The sequence below is a fragment of the Cinclus cinclus genome, chromosome 8 (assembly GCF_963662255.1).
Source record: "Cinclus cinclus chromosome 8, bCinCin1.1, whole genome shotgun sequence".
NCBI classification, from domain to species: Eukaryota; Metazoa; Chordata; class Aves; order Passeriformes; family Cinclidae; genus Cinclus; species Cinclus cinclus.
In genome coordinates, this window is record NC_085053.1 from 25,283,144 (window position 1) to 25,308,013 (window position 24,870).

The following is a 24,870-nucleotide window of genomic DNA, read 5'->3' on the forward strand; positions in this document are numbered from 1 at the left end:
CTGGAAGATAGTACCAAACTGAGATCCTGTTACTTCATAACATCAGCTACAAACTTATTGGGGAAAGAAAAAAAAAAAAAGGCAAAAATGAGAAAAAACCATAAAGCAAACAACAACACAACCCAACAACAGCACATGAAGTATGTGCCAGAACCAGAAGGCAGTCTGGTTTTCTGAAATTATTTCTCATTTCTTCCTCAATGATTTGTCCTGTCACCTTACATCCCACACTGAATAAACATTTCCCTACTTTTTCTAAACTCTAGCTAAAAGTGATTGAAGAACTGGGAGAGGAAATTAAAGTCACAGGAGTGATCTCAACATCCACTACTCAGCCTGTGCCTTGAGAATTCATTGCTTGTTCTGTTCTACTTTTCCTTCTCACTCTTCTTGTCCCTTATTGACTTGTACCTTATTGACTGTGTACCTCTGTACCTCATTCTCTCTGTATGATTTTCTTTGTCCTCTCCATTGCCTCAAGTGTTACAGATAAGCCACTTCAGCAAAATCTCTAGAAGTGTTCAAAAGTCATTATTCATGCTTTTATAAAAGTATCACCCTACATGGTTTCTTAGCCTTCCTCAAATACCCAATTTGTCTATTCTTAAGGCCAATTCAGAATGCCATACATTGCTCTGTACCTCAGCGACTTTCCCTGCTTTTCAGACAGAGAAAACTTAGACAGAGACTAAATAGCTGACAAAATATACATTTAAAAAACTTATTGTCGAGATTCTTGTAACAGATTTGCAAGTTAAGCAAATAAAGATGCTAATGCAGGATGACTACAGAAGTGGGAAGGGATGAGCCTACCTTCAATGGCTATTCGCCTCTTAGGCCAGTTTTTATTCTCTCTGGTTAAGAGCTCTTGTACCCGTATGCTGATGACATATTCCTCCAAAGCAAATTCCAGTGTGTAAAACTTCAAAAGTTCCAACCACAGCTGCCCCAGTGAAACTTGGTGAGGGGTTTTCAATGCTAAGAGAGACTGAAAAACATGTACACAAGTGCTCAAGTGCAATAAGAAATTAATATTCTCCCTTTTTTTTGTCCTGATTCCATCCAACATCAGTGTTTAAAAATAAAAAACAGAGACGAGAGACAGCAAATGATTTTCAATTAAATAAAGTCTGGACTTACAATCCCATGTTTCTCTTTTGCATTGCTTTGGTTGTCCACTTCTGAGCTTGTTGCCTTCTTACCACCTTTTTGTTGTTCAACTTTAGTTTTGCTTTCTGCTCCAACGGAGTTTTTTGCTGCACCATTTGTGGGTGGTTTGTACTCCCACCTTACAAATTCTTCATCTTCCACCCCTTTCAGCTGGTGGTCATCTGGCCTCTTTGAATCAAAGCCTTCAATCTAACAACAAATAAAGTGGCTCTGAAACAAGACTACATACTACGTATAACCAACAGTTTCCAGTACATGTAGCACTGACTACTGTGGCATTCACACCCCTCAAGAATAACAGATGTCAGAGACAGAAATTCAGAGAATAAAGAAGAAAATTATTGCCTTTTCTCCAAAAAACAGATGATACAACTATACAGCCTGCTACAAGTGCTTTTTTAAAAAGTCTTCAGAATCATCAAGCATCATCTGTGTAAGCATTGAGTATCAATGATTTTATTTACAATTTTCTTTGGCAATCAAATTCTGCATTTTTATGAGGTTGCAGAACACAGAAATAATGCCAACAATTTAATAATGAAGTTACTATATTACCAAACCACTTACCCAATTGCCCAAATAGGATGGTAAAATACGTGGTTTTCTTTGTTGAAGAAAAAATATCACCATTAAGGCAAAGGAATATGAGGGAATTCCACCTTCAGCCTGACAGTCAATGTGACAGAGCTGTAAGAGAAGAAATAATTACTTTACTGATACAACACCAGAATTTTAGTATACAATCTAATATAAAAGGAGAAATACTATAGAAATGTGAAAAACATACAAGAGTGAAATACAAAATGCTGTGTGTCAGAAACTGCAGTGGTCATGCCATGCCACATACAGACAAAATACAAACTGTAGCACTCCACACAGTGCCTTAAGGAATACTATCTTATCATACATTATTCTTTCCAGTTTCACCACATTTTGTGATTGTGGGACGTATTTATGCTTCCATGTAGAATTTCAGTCAACTCTGAAATGTGTTATTGTACAGTGGCATCCCATGTATGGAGGTGGGGTGAAGCAGTGGCACGAAGCCCTTTGTACAAACATTCTCATGGTACATTATACACTACATTGTACACAGTGCTTAAAAGGAAGTGTTAAGGACAATTAAATAACTTACTCTAGCCCAGTAGCGGAAAGCCAAAACCAAAGGAATCAGGACAGGCTCCAGTTTACCAAGTGCAGCCAGCAGGTCAGTTGTAAGGCAAGCCACGTCATTCCTAGCACTTACTTTACATGTCAAACCACTGCAATCACAAATGCAGAACAGATAAAGGGTTATCACTTTGTGATAGACATGATGCTTGGGCCAGGGGTAGGTGGGGCATCACACCCACTGCCATAAAAACATCTATCAGTGTCTCCCTATGTAAGAACCTGATTTTTTAAAAAAAAGGTATAGAATATAATTACATTTTCTTTACTATTAACTTATTGACTGCATCTAGAAGTTCATTACAGCCAAACGTACACAACAGCATTAAGAACTTGCTCTAAGCTCTGCCATTACTTAATTACGTTATTTTGCACAATTCAACTGCCAAGTATATAGTCTACATTCCAAACACTTAAATTAATAAGTTAATTAATAATTCAGATCTGCTGCACATTAAGACTTGAAAAACTCACAAAACAACTTCTCTAAAAACTTGCCTTTAGTTTCTCAGACCAATTTTTTCTATTCTGTTACAAATAGGAAAAGACAAGCCCACTTTTGTTGCATTTACTTCCCCATAGTTTCAGTCCATACCTCTGGCCAGTCAAGAAATCATGTTTCATTTTGTAGTTTGCTACTTCTTAGGAATTTATTGAAACCCTCAGATGATGTGTCCTTTCTGGTAATGTGTATCTTATGAAATGTTTTTAAAGCATTGGCTTAAAACTGCTGGCAAAAAATTTAAATAACTGAAAACCACTCTACTTTTCCCCCAGTTAACTAAAAGGAGAACAATAATGTGAGATTCCTACACCCAGTGAGTTCTGTATAGCACAAAAACAAAAGTAGCTTTCTTTCTAGATTACATTTCTGTGTATGAGCAATTCCCTTTCAATACAAATGTTAGCTGAATGTGACAGTAATCCTTCTTGTCAGGAGTGCAGGCAAGCAGCTTCTATGAGTAAGCATAGTAGCTCATTAAAAACTTTCTTCAGTCACACATACCTTTTAACATCTTTGCAAAAGACAACAGGAACTTTGGCATGGAAATCCGACTCCACATCTGAGTAGACAGCTTAGCAACAAGGGAGAAAAAACACACTTGGTTTCAAAATTTCCCAATTCTGTCTTTAAAATTATTATATTTATACCATAATTTTTCAGAACAATACAAATTAAGTGCTGCATAGTTAAGCAGTACCAATATTTTCTGGTTACTTTTGATGCTCACCACCAGTATCAGACAGCCAGGCTGTGCTCCTGACAGAACCACGAGGCTGTAATTTTTAGAAGTCTTGGAAAAGCTTTCACTCGTACATAAGCAAGTAGAGAGCAGTTTTTGAGTTTACTGCTTAGAATTCATCCTACAAAAGATTAAAACTTTTTGCTTCGGCATTTGACACTACTGCCCCAACTTCTGGCAACCTGAACTGAACTAATGGGGCTGTCGTGCTCTTGCTGCAGCTTCTCATCTCTCACTTGTACAAACATTCATGTTCATAAAAATCACATTCATAAAAACGGCCCAGATACTTTGGTTGAAAACCAGTCAATTTTTCTAAGCTTACAGGAAAACTGAGCATCAAAACAACTACGCAGCAGATGGAACGTTAAATAGAAATGAGATGCAACTAAAACTCACCACTGTTCTTCAAGATCTCAAGCACCTGGATAAGAACATCTGGTTGACTCATCTACAATGACAAAATTAGAGCAGGTTGTATTATTGAGACCAATATTTTATTTTACATTTTATTTCAAACTACTTGGGTTGCACAACTAGTAACAGTGTCCTTCAAAAAAGTGAAATAATGTGTCAGTATTAATGAAAAAGTTAACTGTACCTGTCTACACCATGAAAACAGGTGCCAGTAAACCTCACAGCCAGCTTTCCTTCAGCCTACAGCTCTAGCCAACACTTCTGTTCTAGTTCTGCATTAACAGGATAAATAAAAGCACTTGCCATATATTCAACAATTTCATTGTCAATGTATACTACTAGAAATGGACAGCAATAAAGAATTTCATGTCAGGATTTTCCCAGGGGTTTTTAAAGGTTATCATTTTAAGGCACGTGCAAGTGCAGCAGTTGAGTGTCTATCAAGAATATGCTGCTAATATCACACACTAAACATAAATCAACAACTTCATTACCTAAAGAATGTATCACTTTTATCCCAAATTTTAAAAGGGGGGAGGGTGTGTGAAAACCTACAAGTTTGCCATCTCAGTCATGAACTAATAGAAGCACAATTAGCCAAACCAACTATTTTCATACTGCTTCAGTGCTTACTCAAAGAAAATCCAGAATAAGCCTAGCATAAGGCTGTAAAACAAAACAAAAAAACCCACCCAAGAATTAAAGTTATCTAAAGAGCAATGAAAACTTCCTCCACAGCACAGCTGACATCAAATCAAAGATTAGATGCTTTGTGGTAGGCTAACAGCATGTGCCCCAAAAGAAGACGAAGGCAATGGAATAGAAGTACATGTGGATGTCCTTGGTTTAAAAACCAGCCTTAGTTAATACAAGATAATATCTACAAACCTTAGGGGGGAATTTGATATCAATGTTAACATCGCTGGTCTTAAAAGCAAATCTAGTTAAACAGGAGCCATACATCCTCAGGGAACAGTCTGGAGAGACAGAAACATAATTATTTAACAGTTAGGAAATAAATTTTTCTTTAGTGGATGATGCATACCTTGCTTTAGATACTGCACCTCACAAGTGGCACTCCCAGATTAAGGAACACTGAACCCCTGTCTCAGTTCTGTGCAGGGTAGGAATTTCCATAACACACCATCATAGGAAAATAAATAATTCAAATACTGTAACCACCAAATGTCCGACATTTTCCAAGCTGTTTCAACTATTTATTTTTAATGCAGCTTTAGTTCTGTTTGTTTTAATATAAAATTAAATATGAAGTAACAATAACTGTCACCATTTCAGTGTAGGATTTTATATAGCAGCTTTTGTTAACTAGAGCTTGATTTCACTGCAGTACTTTGCCAATTATAAAATTCTTTGTTTCCTCACAGACTCCTGCATGAGGCACCGATCTGTTGATTCCATCAGCAAGTTCCAACAAACAGTTCACTACAAAATATATGTATAAAGCATAATTTCAAAATAATCCAAGGCACAGAGTACAGTGTCTATTCAGTGTTTTAGTTAACAGTTACCTGCAAAGATGCAGAACAGAGCCAAACTGGGAAATATCTGCTCAGCAATAATATGAGAAACACCATTCCATAAACAATATTTTATCCCAATTCATGATGAAATTTTTGCATATGAAAACTTTCATGTAATAGAAATTAGGGTCTCCCATACTTAAATTAGCTGAAAAATGAGAGTGATCTCAATCCTTCCCAAATGCAACACCCAGCTCAAGCAGGGTCACCTAGAGCAGGTTGCCCAGACTGTGTCCAGTTGGGTTTTGAAAATCTGCATGGATGGAGAGCCCACAACCTCTCCAGTCAACCTGTGCCAGTGTTCAACAACCCTCAGAGCAAAGAGGGTTTTTCTTCTGTATCTTCCTTTATGTGAGTTCTGACCAAACTCATTCAAACACAAACATCAATAAAATGACTCTTGAAAGAAAAAATAGATCTTATAGATACATAGCTCCAAGCTTTTTCCACTGGTTAGAAACCAGCCCTCTCAGAATGAAAGTCTGTATGGTAAATAATAATAATAATAATAACAATAACAATAATAATAATAATAATAATAATAATAATAATAATAATAATAATAATAATAATAATTCACAATTTCTTCCAATGGCTTATCATAGTAGTAAGAACTTTTGCATAGTTCTGATGTGAGCTCAAGATAAAATCATGCCAGAAGATCAGATGTTTTCTACACAGTGCATGAAATAATTTTTTCTGAATTTACAACTTAGGAAAACACATTCACTACAACATAGCTGGCTTTGGAAAGGAGAATAACAGACTGTCATTTACTATTACAGACTCCCCTTCCACTACTCTTACACCTCCATAGAAGCTCATCAGTCCAAACAAGTCAGCCAGACAAAGTAACAATAATTTTCCTGAGTATTAATGTAAAAATATTATGTGAAAAAGCTTTGTCTTATGCTTCCCACTATCAGTGGAAAACTCCCTAGAATGCCAGAACAGAAATGTGCACTAGGAGCCACTTAGTATAGAGCAAACAGATTAGCAAACCTCCACCCTATAAAACCCTATTCTATTCAGCACCTTATGTTTAAGCAGATACTTCACAGAGCACTTAAAACTAAAGCTGATCATCCTGCAGATAACAAAATCTTTCTTACAGCTGTATTTTTAAAGAGCAAAGGGGAAAAAAGGGTATTTGTGACCAAATGAGCTGTACAGAACAACATTTGATTCCAATATAGATGAAATTAAAAATTTAAAAATTTCTTTTGGCAACAAGATTAATATTTCCTTCTGTTCAGATGCACTGAACACCAAACCACTGTTAGCACAAAGTCAACATCCCTGCAGCTCCAAAAATCTGATTTCAAACTCCCAGTGTATTAACTACATGATCTGATGGGAAATCAATTCAAAGAAGCAAATGTCAAATATTATCTTTCTTGATATGTGTTATCCCGCCACTTTAAAGAGGATCAATAAACACATCAGCAAGAAGGACAGGTAAGCACAATCATATATTCCTCTTCTTGTACGTTTGTTAATTCTTTAAAAATCAACTTCCAGCCTGTATTAAAACATTTACATATATTAATATTGTACACTATCAAGAAAATTTAACCCCAAATGCACTCATTCGCCATTCATGAAGGTATCAAAAATATGTGCAAAAATAATGAAACATTTTCACCTGAAGCAAATGGAGAATACCATGAATACCTGGTAAGGGCTGTTGAATAATTTTCTCCATCTCATTTACAATTTCTTGCCGAATTCTGAAGTCCTCATCTGAGATGCCTTGTTCATTTGCTGCCTCGATGAGAGTGAAACTCAGAGCAGACAACTGTGCAGACGAGGGCGGTGGGAGCGCCCGCAGCTCGTTTTCTTCTTGCTTTTCCTGAATAATTGGTGGATGATATAAGTAAACACTGGTATTTTAAGAGGAAAATGCTATCTCTTACTGCTATATGATATTGGATCACACTGTCTGCTGTTTGTGTCCTGACCAAACACTTCCAAAGGCAGAAACTCTGCCTGGCCTAACTGGCAAATAAAATAGCATGGTCCCAGGAATGAGAGTTCAGTATTTAAAACATAGAATGTTGTTTCACAGCTGGCAACTGGAGAGGGAATCTTCTTTATTCCACTCCTGAACCACATTTTCTGATAGTTCTGAAGCAAAATTCATCCAAGAAAATAAAAAGCTGTAGTTGTTACTACATAATAAAACTAACTGAGCTGGAAAAGTCACATGGATTTTTTCAGAGTGGATTGTACTTGAAGGAAAGATATCAGAGGCAGAAAAATTATTCCTAGCTCCAAGGGAATTTTATAAGCTGAGTCCCATTACTGCTTAAACAGCTGGTGCCAGAAAGTACTGGATTTAGTGCACCCAATCCAACAGCAAGAACATGTCAGATGATTCAAGTCATTTGGGACTCAAGTCATTCGGGACTAAGTACAACAATCCCTTGTTTCATGAATTCATCAACTGCACAAAAGATATGACTGAAATAAATAATAACCATAAAATAAATATGCACTAAGAAAACACAGTACAGTAAGAAAATGTTTGTTTAGCTCTAGGCTGCATATCTCAACTCGTCTGTTCTTATCTGAACAAATTCAGTGTAAGAAAGAATATGAGCATTTTTAAAGTAGTATGGGCTTTTTTTATGTCACCACGTTAGAATTTTTCTTGAGTTGGGAAACCACAGCTGCTGCTGAGCTTATTTGATTGTCATGTATCTCCCAGAGCAGTAAACAGGAGCATTTTATGAACTAACACTTAAGACAGTTACACAAGTATCACCATGATGCTGCACACAACATAAAGCTATCTGGGGTAAGTGTTAAAAAGTGAAATTGCTCCCTGTCCTTCAGAATTCTACTCAGTGCTAAAGAAATCTCATTGCTCAAGTCTCATCTTCATGCCCAGATGAAAAGCGTGGCAAGAAAGTGTTTATAGATCAATCACAGGTCTGGCTCATTTTTTTTAAGCATGATGCAATTCAGGAGACAGTGAGAGAGCCAGAATCCTTTACAAATTATCACTGTATCACTGACCATAATGTAAAAATGTTACTTTCTGAGATTTAATGGGCATATGGCATTTGGAGTCTCCCAGGTGATGACTTGCACACATTTTAGAATTAGAGCATTAATGAAAAACAGAAGTATGGCAAGAAATCCATGGAAACAAAGTAATTTGACCAAATTTTAGGATATGGTTATAGAAAGAGTAATTTTAACCATCTAAATCACAAAATCCAACATACTAGGGAATCTGTTGCTCTTCATCAGCATTTACAAAAATGAGCTGACAAGAAAATCTGTGGATCTTTTATTGCATGTAACAGTTCTTTAGAGCAAACCATATCACTGTGGTATCTGATAAGGAAACTGGTTCTCTTTGTAAGTCTTAGACCTGTTTTACATATTAGACACATTAATAGACCCAGAGTGGTGATGGGTGAACTGAGTCCTTCTCTCCTACAACTCTTCTACACTTCACAAGTCAGCCAAAGTAAAAAAATGAAAACATACAAACAACATCCCCAACCCCACCATCAGTCCCTGGAGGTCTTGCTACCAATGGCATTATTTTCAGAAAATAGAAAAACTGAATATATTTTTGTGTAGTATATATTTCTCACCTAAGTTACCTTGCATTCTCTTACTAGTATGATAAACTGCCCACTACTCAGAGACACTAATTCAGAAGCAATAACCAAAATATCCTTTCCCCTCTGCTTGGACAAATCACCAAGCCCTTCCTTTTAAACAGAAAACAGAAATTTGTGGAACTCTGCTCAGCACACAAACTTCCACCTAAATGAGCGTGACCAAAGAAAACAAACCACGTAACAAAAAAAAAAAAAAAATTAAAAATAAAATTTAAAAACAGAGGAGGAAAAGAAAGAAAAAAAATAGCCATAATCTTGTTAACTTACCATTATATTTTTCTTATGACGTTTTTCCTTAATATGCTTGTGGGCTCCCTGGATATTTTCAATGTGGACTAAGCAGAGCTTGCATAGATACTGACAGTTGGTGTATTCTGGGGAGCGCTGAGGAAAAATTGCCATAGATTTAAACTAATATTTCTATCAGTAGTGCCTGAAAAACTCAATTCTTTGATTAATAAACTACATTTAACTATTGTGTAACACTTTTAATGTCAAGGCGCTTTGCAAACATTAAGCAATCTTCAAAAAACAAGCAGAAATGGATTTTTACCTGTATGGCAAGAGGGGAGAGTGAGGGAAGGAAGTGAGATGACTTGAATACTACATTTCTCAGTAAATTTAGTAAGGTAAGATTAAGGCTGAAGAATTTATGCTTCTTAAGGCTGACCTAAAGGCCAGTAAGCCACTCCCCTGTCAGGTGAAGCTTTTAATTAGTGGATAAATGCCAGCATGTCCCCACCTTTCTCCGAAGGGGAAATGGCACCAGCTCGGCCATGCCCAGCTCTGCAGTTTCTGCAGCTGTGTCACACGGTGCTGCCCTGTCCCAGAGGGTGTGCCCGGGCAGCCCGGGGAACACAGCCCCTTCCTAATCCCTGCGCTCGGCCCGGGTGGGATCCTCTGGCAGGGGCTGATGCTATTCCACTCTGATGAATGCTCTGGGATGCTCAGAATTTGAGACGCTTGCAAAACAAGCAGCTTTTTTTACAGATAGGCTGGCAGAGATGGACTACACAAATGGAGAGTGGCCGCCTGGGAGATCCCCAAGTCTGCAAAAAGCAGCCAAACCTCCAGAGACGATGGGGAAGAAGGGAACCTGTTTTCCCAGGGTCCACGATGGGATACCATGGAGTTTATTCAGCCAGGAAACCACTGAGACCTGCTGGACTAAAAGGCAGAAAGGACTCTGCAAAGAGAAGGAGCTGTTACCAAATGCTCCACTTCTATCTGTCTCATCCTGCAATTGTATTTTCTTGCTCTAGCAGACCACAGCTACAGAGATTGGAAACTTTTTGAAAAGCTCACTGCAGAGAGAAAAGGGTTAAAAAAAAACACTTAAGTTTTTCTCCAGACTTGTTAGACTTCTCCAATAACTGGGAGAGAAATAAATTTACTTCAACATTTTCATCCGAATTCTAATATATATTTACTAAACCCAAAAAGTATACTGAAAACACCATATGTTTAAACAGTGACACAACGATGAATGAACACCATTTTAAGACACTGAGGTGGACCACAGATCAGTTAAACAAATCTGACTTACCATATGGAACCTAAACCACTGTTAAATTTGGGCAAGTTTTTCCACTTACTGCTTACTGAGCTTGATCTCTTGCTCTTGGAAAAAAAAAACCCAGTCTGATACACTGCAACTACAGAGTAAATATCAATTTAAAATAGTGTTTTAATTACTAATTCTCTTTACTCACTCCTATTTTCTCTAAGACAGGTATCCAGTATGATGAAATTAAACATCCATTTGGAAAACAACTTATAGACAGCTACACCTAGCTACCTGGGACGATTCAAGTATTTGATGCCTCATGACTGAAGCAGATCAAAAATATTTTATCATTCTTTTACAATAAGTGAGTATTAGCAGTAAAAATATTTTTGAAAAATTTTGTATATCTTTACAATATTGGTCTGCAGTATTACGCCTAATAAATGTTGCCAGGAAGTCTGAACCATGTATCAACTTTTATTTTGCCTTTACTGTGAGGACTTTTAAAATCATCTAATTATGCTTAACTCCAATGAAAAGGGCAAAAACTCAAAATAACTACTTGTATAAAATAGATGCACCCAAATAAGCCAGGTGTCATGAAATTTGTCCTTGGATACTCAAGGAGCTGATCTATGGAAGAGCCAGTTGTATTTTAAAGAACTCATAGAGAATGGGAAGGTTCCAGATAATGAGGAAAGAGAAACTTAAGAATACCTTTAAAGGGCTAAATAAGACAAGCCAAGAAATTAGACACCAGTCAGAACTGGCATTCAGAAAAATACTGTAATAAATTTTTAATAAGCACTCAGGGAAAAAACAGGTCAGAGGTGACAGCCTGATCTGCTACAAACAAATTGCACTAACCCAATCTTAGGGTTGCTTTCTTAAAGATAAGTCATAGTTCTTGAAGAAGCAGCAGCAGACGCTGTATTTGAATTTTACGTCTTTGTCACATGTCATAGTATCAGTCTGAAAAGGAGACCATAAATACTACCTAAATAAAGAACAGTAAAGTGGGAGCAAAACTGCTGAGAGAACTGTCCTCAGAGCCCTCCTACCTAGAAGCATGTGCCAAGTATTCTTCAGCAGGGTCCTTGTGGGGGCAGAAATATCCACACTTTTGTTGAAGAGGTAGGAAATGCAACAGAAGGTGTGCTGACTATAAATGTAAAATATATTAACTTGGAAGAGGATACAGACACGTAGAATGACAAAAATTCAGAGATCACAAGAAATTAGAGAAATGGAATAAACAAGCTCCAACTAAATAATGTCACAGCAAAGTATCATTCCTTAGGTATTATCAACTGCAAAACATACAGGGCTGGGAATACCTGATGGACCAATTCCTAAGGAAAGGCTATGGGAATCATTGCTGCTCCAACTATAAGCCAATCTGCTGCTAAAAAAGCAGAGATCCTAAACAAGAATGCCATGTTTCAGAGAGATGAAGTCAGCTTTCCTCTTTATATGTAAGACTTCAGCTGAAATTGCACGTCCAATTTTGAACACTGCTTATACAGTGGGTGTCTAGACACGAGCAACAAGAATGAAGCAGGAACTAAAAATCCCCAAGACCAATGAACAAAGAGAACCTAAGGAAGGTTTGACTGCAGGAATGGGAATGATTTTCCCACATACAGAATGGTGTGAAAAAGAAGTAATAAACTTTTGGTTATTTTCCTAGGACAACATATGAGGGATTAAAATGCATCCATTAGACATTAACATAAAGTTCTGGGTTACATACACTGAGTTTTGTTTCACTAGAGATAATACTAAGAACAATTTAGGTGAACATTTTTAAGCAGTCATCTCCAATATAGGGATTGTGACTGGTGAGAGGTAACACACTAAAGAAAGCTCAAGGTTCTGTGCAGTCCTGTGTTCTGAGTTTCTAGAGAACCAGACTTAAATCTTAGAAGACAAAATCTTATTTGAACACTGGAACTGTAAACCTTCAGATCTAGAAAATTTAAAAAATATTGTTCTGCAAAGGCTGTATGTGCTACAAAAGGAACACTAAGTTTCCAATCCATATCATCTGTCACGATGAACAACTAGTCAACTACTGGAGACAATATCTTAGATTAGAAAGTGACTCATGATTAAGGAGAAAGAAAAAGAGGCAGCAGGCTGTAGTAGAAATACCACCCAACCAGAAATATGGTGATGATAATGAAAGAGGACACACATTTTCTTTTTTATCTGATAAATAACCCAACCTACTTTTTCAAGTCGGGAGATATAATCTCTTTCCAGACGTTCTTCAGCTTGTTTCAATCCTAGCTGTTGTTCAACTGTCAGATTGGATTCATCAATAATACCAGTGTTTTCTAAATAATCCGCTTCCAATGTATGTTCTTTTGTTGATTCAGAATTCTTTATTTTACCTAAAGCAAGAAACAGTTACTTTCTTCAGAGTAATTCAAGGAGACGAAAAGTGAAAATTAAGAGTACAGAGCAGCTAAGAACCAGACACAAATTAGAGCTACATTCCAGTTTTTTATCCAAACACTAGCCAAGATCACCTTAAACATTAAAAATCATTCCAGTATGTTAATCAGTATTTTAAAAAGACTTCAGAGACTAATCTGCTACTATTCTACTAAGAGTGCTGTCAAAAACACAAAATAAAAAGGTAGATGAATTCTGTGTTTCAAATTCACAATCTCTTAAATTGTTCAAAGCAAGAAAGGGTTTTGTCATCCACAACAGTTAACAAGATCCCGATGCCCTACTGTAAAAGAAACAATAAATATTAGCCATAAAATTATTGTACACAACACATTTTGTTAAGGAAGTAAGTCAGAGAACTGCCTCAAAGACGTTCACCCAAATGACCCTACAGAGGCAGTCAGCAGGCAACCCCAGCCCTCAGCCTGGAAGCTGCTGGAGTCACACCTGAATGCTCCGTGTCACCTCTCACCCACAGGCAGCAGCCACTGAGCTCCACAACGCTGCTGCTCCCAAACTCAGCCCAGTGCCACAGGGCCAGTTCCTCCACATGCCTATGCATTGGTCACAGGCCACTCATCTCTGCAAACATCTACAGCAAATTATTCCAGTCGCTTTTACATAAGCAAAAGTGAGGGTTATTTGTGCTTTGTCTTTGCTTTTTCTTTCCTTTCAAGTGAGATCTGTGCTCCCAGACTAGCAAGGAATCAAAGCTGAGTAAGTTTTCAAGTCCTGGTTTCTCTGTGACAGATGGTCCCCACAGTACATAATGGTGGTCTACAAAGAGCTGACTGATCACAGGATGTTGCCACTTGAACTTGTTTTTCCTGTTAAACACTATTAAGACACCTAAAAAACCACACACTTCATTATTTGCCTTGTATTTTCCATACAAGCAACTGCTGTAGCTGTGGGAAATACTTCAAACAGAAGGTCTACACTAGCTGGCATCTTAAAACAGGATTTTATTACAGAAAAAAATACATTCTAAAGAAGTGTGACAAATCCTTAGCTACGGAATTAATTATCCTGGTGAGACAAAGCTTGATCAATATATTTAATTTTGATATTAAAAAACATATGTAAGAAATACACACTCAAAAGGGTAACCACTGATGGATGATTGGTATTCCAGAGCTCCCTAAATAAAAAAGCCACTTGCCAAAGCCTACTCCAAACGTTTTTAGTAACAAAAAGAGCACAACAGAAAAGAAGTAAAATACTTCCCCTCTACCTATAATAAGAACTTCTCTTGCCCATTTTTCCCCTGATCTTTCTGGGGATCTTCCCCTGGCATTTCCCTAAGTGGCAGTGATATTAGGAAGGGTACCCTCTTCATAAGACACAATATTCATAGAATTGCCTAAAACCCACGCACACTAAGTAGCTTACAAAACAGTTTAGGTCTTAGGCATAAGAAAAAAAGACAGCTATTATCATAATCTCTTGTTCTCTCAGCAATATGCTTGTAATAACATCATGTTCTCTCTAAATGCAACCAACAACTTTGTACATGTGAAAAAAATAACACAAACAGAAACATTTCAATGCCCATTTCAGACTGTCAGCAACTGCACCAGAAGAAAATGGAATAAGGCAGTGTTAACTAATACTCACTGAAGTCATCAGGCTTGTGTTCCATTTTTCTTTGATCTGCAGCAGTCTTACCAGGATCACCAGCCTGATCAACACTAGTCTTCAAAGTATGAACTCCCACTGGATTTTCCAGCACCAGTTTCCCTTTCTGAGTAGCTGCTAAGCTTTCCATATTGACCCCATTCCCTGCAACATGGCAGCCTGGAACATTTTCTCCCACTGGCTGGGCTTTTGTCTGTTTCAGGTTTTCCATTGCTGATGATAAATTAGAAAATTTTTTTGCTTTTCCATGACTTCGATCCTGAACATTTGATCCCAAATCTTTAGTTCCAGGAATACAACTATTTACTTTACATGATCTATTTTCTCCTTGTCTTTCAGAACAAACATCATTTTGTTTGCTTTTTCTGCTGCTATTCCCACTTGGAGAACTTCTCCCAACATCCTTCACAGATTTGTCATTTCTATTATATTTATAATTTTGATTAATTGTAACTTTGACTGTTTTGCCTTCCTCACAGACAAGACGGACAGACTTCCTTGGGTCATGATTTCCATTCTTTGAGCTCTTGGCCTCTTCCATTATAGTGAAGACCTGCTTCTCCTGTCTTGAGACCACCTGAAGTGCAATTCTTCAGCAGTTTGCGGTTGATTTTAAATCCTCTGTGCAGGCAAGGATCGTAGCTGATTGTCTACTGAAGAAACAATGATAAGACATTTTTAAAATTAAGGAAAAAGACTAAATCTCTATGTAGACAGTGCATTAAATAAACATCTCTAAAGGAAGGTGTTAATACAAATTATTATAGGAAGCATATTCCCCCCACAGGCAAAAGTGCATTTTCACAATACAATGCAGTATTGAAGTAAAACTCATGAAAATGTTGATCATTTTGATTTGTATTTAAAAGAGGAGGGCTATGAAGAGATAAAAAATGGCAGAACATGCTAAAAACACTCAGTGATAAACCTGCCAACAGCTTGCTTTTTTCCTTCCTTCCTATTTCTGGCTTTCTGAACAAAAACAAGAACCAAGATGTCTGCAACTACACTGGGAAAAAAAAATTTAAAATTAGCACATCTAAAAAATACCACTCAATAAACGCACAGCTCGAATTAGCCACCAGAGAAAACTAATACAGTTTCCAGCAAGCACGCTCATTTTATTAACTGATTTTTAAAAGCATTTAGAGATATAGCTCAAAGTATTAATAATAAACCAGACTGATGACCTGCACCTCCTATTCTCATATAAATTAACTGCCAGAAATTAAGTAAGATTTTTCTTAGAAACCCGCCCCAATACTAAATATTTTGTTTAGCTGCAGATTAACTTTCCTCATCTAAACCTCAGGCCTTTAGGTGGTATATGATCATCTGAGATTTATGTTGGAGACAATTCAAAGGTGGTGTTTCCAGTGGGAGGAGGTTCAGCACAAGTGGGTCTGTTTGTAAGGAATTGGTTTTATTAACATAGAAAGTGAAGGCAAGAGTCTGCAACAAGAACTTGGATTTTTTTTCTTAAAACAACATTTAGACAGCAATTGAAAACTAAGCATTAGACAAAGAGGATTTTTTTTTAACTATAGCAAAATATGAAGCCCAGAGTTTCTCTCTTTCCTGTCCAGCTACACAGTTGCCAGGTAAATGCATGACCCATGGAAATTTCTGGGTTTTAGAGAATCCATCACTTATCATTTAGTGAAGAAAAGAAATAATTTTTTATTTATAACATTTATAACAAACATATTTTTGTACTTTAAAAACAAGAACCAAAATGATCAGATTAAAATGTCTGCTAAAAAAACCAAACCAAAACAACAACAACCAAACAACCAAAGAACCAAAAAAAAAACAAAAACAACCTTTCTGAATATTTTCAGTATAAAGTACAGTAACTTTGTTCAGGCTATGTAATACAGTTACTCTCTCATTTTAATGAGACACAAATCAGAAAATACTTCAGGACACAAAGCATGTACTAAAGTCTCTAAGTCTTAAGATATAATTGAAAATATCTGTCTTTCAAAAGTGAAAAATCAAAAGAACAAACAAAACCCACAAGAATTTTCCTGAAGATGCTGTTACCATCACATTCTTTAGTAAAATATAAAACCTGGAGAAGAAAAAAAAAAATCTCCATTCCTAAATTTGTTCCAACGGCTAAGTATTTTATTTCACAAATACATTCACTTAATATTGCAACTATTTTCTATTAAACACTGTTTGCGTCTGGTTCTTGCTTCTAGATCAAAAATCACAGACTAAATAATATTTGCCTTTGGATTGTAGCCAGTCTTTCCCATAGCAATTCCAACCAAAAAAGCAGCAGGAACTCCTGCCCACCTGTACCAGCACTGCTGAAGCCTCAGGGTGGTAAGGAAAGTCCAGGGTCCCCCCAGGTTGGCTATTTTCAAATTACTCCAGTCCCTGAGCACAGTATAAAGCTCTGCTCTAGAGAGTGAGCCCTTACAGCTCTGAACACTTCACTGTCTTTAAACTCTGTGGTGAGTTTGGGATTTAATTTCATGTAACCAGAAGAGAAACGGGAGCATGATTTTTCAAATTGTAAACTCATCACGCTTTACTTATTGAACCTGAAGAGGGGAGGAAAAATTCCTCAAACTAACAAAAAAACCCCAAACCACAAAGCCACACAGCGATTCCCCCTTGAGCTCCTGCCAGGAGCCCAGCCCCTGCCCCAGCCCCAACCCCTGCCCCAGCCCCAGCCCCTGCCCCAGCTCCTGCCCCTGTCCCAGCTCCTGCCCCAGCCCCTGCCCCTGGCCCTGGCCCTGCCCCTGCCCCTGCCCCAGCCCCAACCCCTGCCCCAGCCTCAGCCCCTGCCCCTGTCCCAGCTCCTGCCCCAGCCCCTGCCCCTGTCCCAGCTCCTGCCCCTGTCCCAGCTCCTGCCCCAGCCCCTGCCCCTGTCCCTGCCCCAGCCGGAGCAACACCTCCCTTCCCCGAGCCGGGCACCGCCGGGGCTGCTCCCTCCCCTGGGCAACCAAAGCAGAAAAGCAACCCAGCTTAACATCAAACTGGCACCAGGCAGGAGGAGGAGGAGCACGCCTGGCAACAGCAAACAACTCCAGCTCGTAGGGTGGGACAACTCCTTTTTGGCACCTCTTCCAGACCAAAGCTACCGTGAAACTCCGAAAGTGAGGCTGCATTTTGTTTCTGTATGTGTCACGTTCATAGAGTCAAATTTTGAAAGTAGGTTATAAAAAAAAAATATATTCAAAATATTTGATCCCATCCATTCAATTAAATACACAATTATATATTCAAAGAGAATATATAATCTTTAATCAAATGTACAAATGTGATGAGAAAAAGTAACTAAAGAAACAGCTAGTAAAAACTAGAACTAGAATGAATTGAGTACTGTGACAATGTCACATATCAAAAATGTAATCAAATGTAAGTAGATAATGTTAAAAAACAGATATAGTCTTTATTCCTAAGAAATACGAATAAAGAGAGGTCATGACATTTCATAAGGCAAAAATATTCTACAAAAAAAAAAGGTTAGGAGTTCCACAATGAAATGCAGAATCTGAAATGCAAGTGCAATAATAATGGGACATTGTGATTTCTTTTTGTTTCCTTTCTCCCTTTAATACCGAAATGATTTAACAAATAAAAATATTTTAAACTGCTGCAACATATTCAAGAGTAACCAAATTACCATCTAACAACAAAATGCAAAATAAACCAAGTAATAAAACTTAATATGAGAAACAGAGACCTCTCCTGAATCCAGAACAGACACAAAAAGACCATCCTCTGTCAGATATCAGGCATCTACATATGACAGAGGGAGAGAAGGAAAAGGGGAGAGGGAAAGGAGTGCCTCTAAAAGAAAATAACTTGGTTGAAAACAAAACATTGGAGTGAATCAGTGCTGAGGTGGCATCTTTGTAAAAACCTGGATGGCACATCTTATTCACAAGCTCAGGCTCATACCAAATTGCCAGACCTGGAATCAAAGAATTTTCTCCCAGCCAGGCTGGCAACAAAACCAGAGCATTTAGCCTGCGTCTGCAAAGCAGGGTATGATTAACCTGTTGAAACCATTTCAGCATATTTCATTTATTCAATATCCCAGTGTTAAAAGGGACTCAGTTTCCCCTGCTTTCTGAGTGTACAGTGCCTGAAATCTAGCTCAGCCCTTGGCTCTTTTTAGAAAAATAATCTGGCTGAAATACAACATCTTGAGGTCAGACAAGATACCATCTGACTTTAAACTCCAGAAAAATATAAAAATCTATACATACCTACAGCAAGCAAATTAAAAATGTTTAAAAACAGCTTTGGTTAGAATTCATTTTAGGCTCATGAAACGAAGAAATGAGAATGTTTCACTTTCATTTCTGCCAGTTTCTTTTGTTTCCTCCACCTTGCAGTCTAGCATTAGAAAACTGCATTTGAATTGCAAAGAATCAGAGTAAGGCTTGCTTCCAAACAGGGGGAAAAAGAAAACCACCAAAAAATTTTCAAGAAGATATTTCTACCTCTTTTACCACTTTCACTCAAATTGTTCCACTGTATTCAACTCCCTCAAACACATACATTTTGGGTCAGACTTTGACATAACACGACCTCTTCAAAGATGAAGGCCAAGTTAAACTGCGAGCTCTTGCATTCCGAGTTGCTCTTTTGGAAAGCTTTTTTTAATCATTTCATTAGCAGCAGAACTGACTCTACCTGGTCTCCTACACACTCATTTTGTGCTTCTCTGTCACACTCTTGATCACAGCCCCTTGGGCAAGCAGGGCAGACGTGCTGGAGCCCTGTCTGGTTTGTAGCTACTCCCTACAAGGAAATGGAACTTCCTCCTGCTTCCCCATCAACAGAGACCTCTCCTCTGCTGAGCCCTAATTGTTCCAGAAAACAGACACAAACTCAATGACACCTTGACATTACTTGAAATATGTTCTAAAATGTGGTCCCAACTGGCTGAAAGTCCAAAAGTAGGGACTAGAGCGTAGCAAGGCAACTAAAAGGAAAGAGAACAGGCTTGTAAGTTTTGTTTCCCCGGGGAGTACTAGACAAAATATAAACACAGAAAGTACTACAAACATAAGTGTTATCATCCTCTTTCTTTAAAGAATTCCCTCCTTTGAGATAGGGAGACTTGTATTTTATCCAAGACCTGCTTTTATCTCTGCCATTATGATTGTCCTTAAGCTCATATCTCCCAGCCAGCCTTCCAACAGTAAGTGGGGTGATTAACCTCAGTGCCCCCCTCGCCTCATTACCAATACAATCCAGCTGAACTTCCTCAACAAAAATAAAAGGAAATTCTGCAAACAAACGTTACAGCCACAGCCAGGAGCAATAGGAAAGGTTGTCTTGTACACTCTGCTCAGAATGCAGCGCAGGTGATGTCTACGGACACCCCCAATGTGCTGGGCTGGGGGGATCTTTTCTGTTTACAACCTTAGGCCCATTTTTCTGTCTGAGAATTTCTGCAAATCATTCAAACCTCTCTCATGTTCTTTGTCAATAGTTTTAAAAAATTATCACACATTTATCTTTGGTTATGATTAGCTAGACATAACTTAGTCCAAACTACTACCCATGCTCAATGTTTATCCAAAGTACTTAAAACTAAAACTATCAGAGATTACTGGCCACTAAAGAGCTTCAGACTCCACCAGCCCTAAACCAATCGGTATTCTTAGTAACAAACACAAGCGCTACATAGTGTTCCAGAACTCCCTCCTACTACAGGTTACAGAATTTATCCTAGTAAGTGTAATACTGCCAAAATCTACCCAGAAGGAAGTCAGCACAGTGCACATGAACTTTTAACACACAAATTAAGGATGCAACAAAACTGGCACTACGGGCTCAGTGAACATAGGAAGCTCTGATGCTGTGTTTACAATGTGAAGACTGAAAACTTCTAAGGAGTTATCATTAGATAAATAATTGTGTATATATACACATGTAAAAATATGTAACACGATAACAGGATGATCTGGATTTAGGAAACTACTGCTGAATAAATGAAGTAACAAGAAAAGCTTTGGCTGATACAAAACTTAGTAACATATGTAGGTGCAAATACCTTATAATTAAATTATGAAGTGAGCAAAATATGCTGGATAGGAGATCCATAAGGGATATGCTTGTTAGAGATTACTCTGCATTGACTCACTGTTTTTTCTACAGCACTGTATGACTCACAGAGAAGGTGAGAAAATCTAACGTCACCCAACACCAAGAACTACCTCTTTCTGACCCTACTACTGCTGCTGCCTCCCGTGCCAAGCACAGGAAAGCCATTCTCTCTCAGTCACACCAGCTGTGTTACAACAGTCTCCCCTACCTCTCTATTTCATAAAGGCTCCTTATGCTTTTGTACATTTTGGTTCTGATCCTATGTTTCACTGCAATAGTCTTTTACACGTCAGACCAAACTGCAGCAAACCCTGAAGCTGGAAGAGGGGCAGCCCCTACCCCAAATCTCCTGTATGCCACACCACTCATGCTGAGAGCAGGACAGGAACTGATACAAGGGAGCTCTAACTTCAAAAACAAATACACACAACATCAGCCCAAGTACCCACGAGGAGGCTGGGAAAGCACAATACAGAACTGCACTGGTTCAGAGCCTTTCAGAGGTTTCCAGAGGCCTCAAATGATCACAAAACTAGTTTAAATGGCAGCCACACACTGAAACCAATTTTTTCACCTTGATCTTAACCTCCACTTATGCCCAGTGCTATGCTAAATGACAACACAGCAGTATGTATTGTGGCATAGAAGCTTATCTCGATCTTGTATTTGAGCAACAGTGAGCCCTTCACCCAAAGTGGAATCCTTGAGGAAGGGATGGTCTTTGAACTGCTTCATACCAGCTGCAAGCCAGTTCACAAACCACAGCAAAAGCAAACAGATCTTCTACCAGTATCCTTATGCCTGTTCACCAGCACCAAGCACCTTCCCTACTGGAAGAAACATGCTGAAAATCACGACTTCAAGAAAGCTGTCAAGAACACAGCCACACTCAGTGGACTGAGTCACAATTGTTTGTAACACAAAACTGACTCCAGACTCCCGTGTCAAGCTTTGCTGACACCAAAAACTAAAATCTGAAAGTTACTTCTTGCTGGCAGTAGTATTTCATGCATCAACAGAAATGAAAATAAAATATAAAAACATCCAATAAATTGGGTTTTTTCCAAAGACTTGCTGAAACCATAGAACCAAAATTACAAACCAAGGATACAGTATGAGTACACATGCATTTCTGTGAAAATAATAATAAAAAAAAGAGTAAAAATTAAATTCATGTGCATAGTTACAAAGTTTAGGTCTTCTGTACTTTTAAGTTAAACAATTTATCAAGCAATCTACAAAATAGTCTTAATGTGCCAAAAGCACATTAAGAAACGTTGACTTCCACTGGATTGCTTCCATTGTGAAAATTAACCCACTAAGCAAATTGCAGGATCCTTCTTTCCATGAGTTCTCAGTACAAGTCAATACCAGCCTTGCATTATTTCACTAAGACAGTGACAAAAATAAACTTAATATAGTAGAAATGCTTTGTAAAGTTTAAAAAGCCAGGATTGTAACTGGAACACAGAATATACTCTCAGTCAACTGCCTTATGGTATCAGCATGAATACAACAATCCTGAACCATGACTGACAAGTAGATCCACAAGAGAGTTAAGAGGAGCTTCTCAGGAATATCTTGCTTTCAAGTACAACAGAGGGAGATCCTGCCCCCCTTCCTTTCTGTCCATTGCAGCAATTCCCTTCAGAGAGTGAACCACATAAACGCCCTGCACAGTGCAGGTGTCCCGTGGCATCCAGCAGTTTCTTCACCACTGCAAGCTGAGGTATGAGAACAAAGTCCCAGCTGTCCTCTGTGCAAGAAGAGAACACAGGAGGAACTTTCTGATCCCTCTATCTTCTGGGAACATATCCCAATATATGTTCTGGGAAAAGGTAATTTTATCACAAAATTAATTTTATGAACGTTTCCACTAAAGTTAAGTAGAAAAATGATTAAAAAAAGCTCACTGCAAAATTGGTATTTGTAAAAGAGACCTTTTACTCCTAATATAGCATCTTCTGCCAGGTACTGTAATTAAGTCATAGTTCCATGCTGGCTTACTTTTCTTGTCACGGAAATAATTATGTCATAACTATCTGGGGTCAAGCTATCCAAAAAGCAACACTGAAACCGGGAGCACAGTCAAAACCATAAACAACATGTATCCTCTATTTTCAAGCAAATGCAACGACCCCTGAATCCAGGGCACGATGCTCAGGAAGCCAAGTGACGTGAAGGTGGCACGGATATTAAAAAAAATATTATTAGATCCATACTTAGATACAACTACCTTTTTAATGTACTAATCTCTACCTTAGTTTAAATCCGATTATATTGTTTCTCTGCGTGTTACGAGCTCATCCTCCTTTGATATACCCAGAAACAACCTTAGAAGCCAGGAGGCCTCAGGTAATATGACACATCCAGCCAACTGGCAAATTGCAACATATTGCAAAAGCTGCAAAGTCGTTCAGCTGTATTTGTATACAAAATAAGCCAACAAAAGAGCACAACCACGTCGGCGAAGGGATGCTTGGGTGTCACTCCACGCAGATCGTAATCCACGGAAAGGAGAACCTCTCACGGCGGAGCGGGCACGGCTCTCGAGGGCAGCCCCGCACACGGGGCATAGCCCCACGGCCTCCCCGACTGCGGTGGTCTCTCCCCCCCGCATTATTTAATTACACAGGGCGTGCGAACAACAAACCGCACGCAGCAGCTCCGGCCCGGATGCGCCCCCGGGGGCGGCCCCGGTCCCCCGCTGACCTTGGGGCAGCCCCCGCGCCGCGGACCCCGGCGCTTCCCCCCGCCCGGGCGCGGGGCCCGAGGCCGCGGCGGGCCGTCGAGGCGGGGCAGGGCTGGGGCGGGGGGCGCCGGCGCGGACAGGACCCCCCGAGCCCGCCTCCCCCCCCGGCCGCCGCCCCCGGCCGCGGGGAGCCCCCGGGCCCCGGTACCTGTGTGCGGCGCTAGCGGAGCCGGCGCGGCGCCCCCGCCATGCCCGGCTGCGGCTGCTGCAGGCCCCGACGGCAGCGGCTCAGTCCGGCCCGGCCGCCATGTCAGCGGCGCGGTGCATTGTGGGGCGAAGGCGGGCGGGAGAGCCCCGAGGGCGGCGGCGCTGCGGGGCGGCGGCGGCGGCCGGGACCGGGCCGGGCACGGTGCCCGCACCGCCCTGGCCCTGCCGGGGAGCCCTCCGTGCCTCGGAACCTCCTCCTTGCTGAGGGGCCGACGCGCCTCCCTCCCCGTCTCCCCCGGCGTTCAGGGCCTCCTTACCCCAGTGCCACAGCGGCAAGCGGGGGTGAGGGAATTAGCAGCGTATTTTTTTTCTTAATTACTCCCCAACAGCCATCCTAGTTTTTTCTCCTTGTTTCTCATCCAGGCCTCTTGTTACGCATAGAATCGGCAAGGTTGGAAGAGACCTTTGAGATCGGCTATTCCAAACGTGCACCCAGCACTGCCGCTGTAACCCCACAGCGCCCAGCGCCAGGGCCGGACCCCCCCTAAGCACCTCCAGGGATGGTGACTCCAAAGGGCAGCCTGTTCGATCCCTGACCACCCTAACGGGGAACAATCTCTTTGTTAGTATCTAATCTGAATCTCCCCTGTCTCAGCACAGAACCATTTCCTCTGGAAATAACCATTTCTCCCTGCAGGCACGGCAGAAGGGGCCGGCCCCTCCTCGCTACACCCTCCTGTCAGGAGGGCTGTGAGGCGTCCTCTCCCCAGGCCCTGTGGAGCAGGTTAGAGCTCACTGGAGCCCCAGCCTTGATGCCCGCTTCCCCAGGGCTTCTCCCCCTCCTCCTGTGCTCGGTGGAGAAGGGCGGGTGTGCTCCGGGACCAGGGGAAACGACTCCAGCCTCCCTAACCTTGGCTACGAAGCTGACCCCGGCAGCAGCCAGGGACAGTGGCTTGGCCAGCGTGTCTGCTGGCTGATCCGCAGGTCTCCGGGGAGAAGAGCCAGCCTGCCGGCTCTTGGCAGTGCTGGACGGTGACCTAAAGGCACTGGCAAGTGCTTGTCTGAGGCAAATCCCTCTGTGATCCAGTACTACCCCTTT

General features: G+C 39.9%; 1 protein-coding gene across 5 annotated transcripts in view; it reads right to left on the reverse strand.

Moving 5' to 3' along the window:
- Window positions 1-23,883, reverse strand: part of TUT4 (terminal uridylyl transferase 4) — a 44,555-nt gene extending 20,672 nt beyond the window's left edge. For all 5 annotated transcript variants that reach the window (XR_009933388.1, XM_062497821.1, XM_062497819.1 and 2 more), the window contains exons 1-12: window positions 23,773-23,883; window positions 14,768-15,441; window positions 12,923-13,086; window positions 9,451-9,567; window positions 7,217-7,394; window positions 4,890-4,978; window positions 3,984-4,035; window positions 3,347-3,416; window positions 2,306-2,432; window positions 1,738-1,857; window positions 1,141-1,359; window positions 814-988 (exon numbers count right to left, since the gene is read on the reverse strand). Coding sequence is in view for 4 of the 5 variants with exons in the window: in XM_062497821.1 (XP_062353805.1) it covers window positions 814-988; window positions 1,141-1,359; window positions 1,738-1,857; window positions 2,306-2,432; window positions 3,347-3,416; window positions 3,984-4,035; window positions 4,890-4,978; window positions 7,217-7,394; window positions 9,451-9,567; window positions 12,923-13,086; window positions 14,768-15,329 (1,873 nt within the window). In the remaining variant the exon portion in view is untranslated. The remainder of the gene's footprint in view (window positions 1-813; window positions 989-1,140; window positions 1,360-1,737; window positions 1,858-2,305; window positions 2,433-3,346; window positions 3,417-3,983; window positions 4,036-4,889; window positions 4,979-7,216; window positions 7,395-9,450; window positions 9,568-12,922; window positions 13,087-14,767; window positions 15,442-23,772) is intronic.
- Window positions 23,884-24,870: the final 987 nt, after the last annotated feature.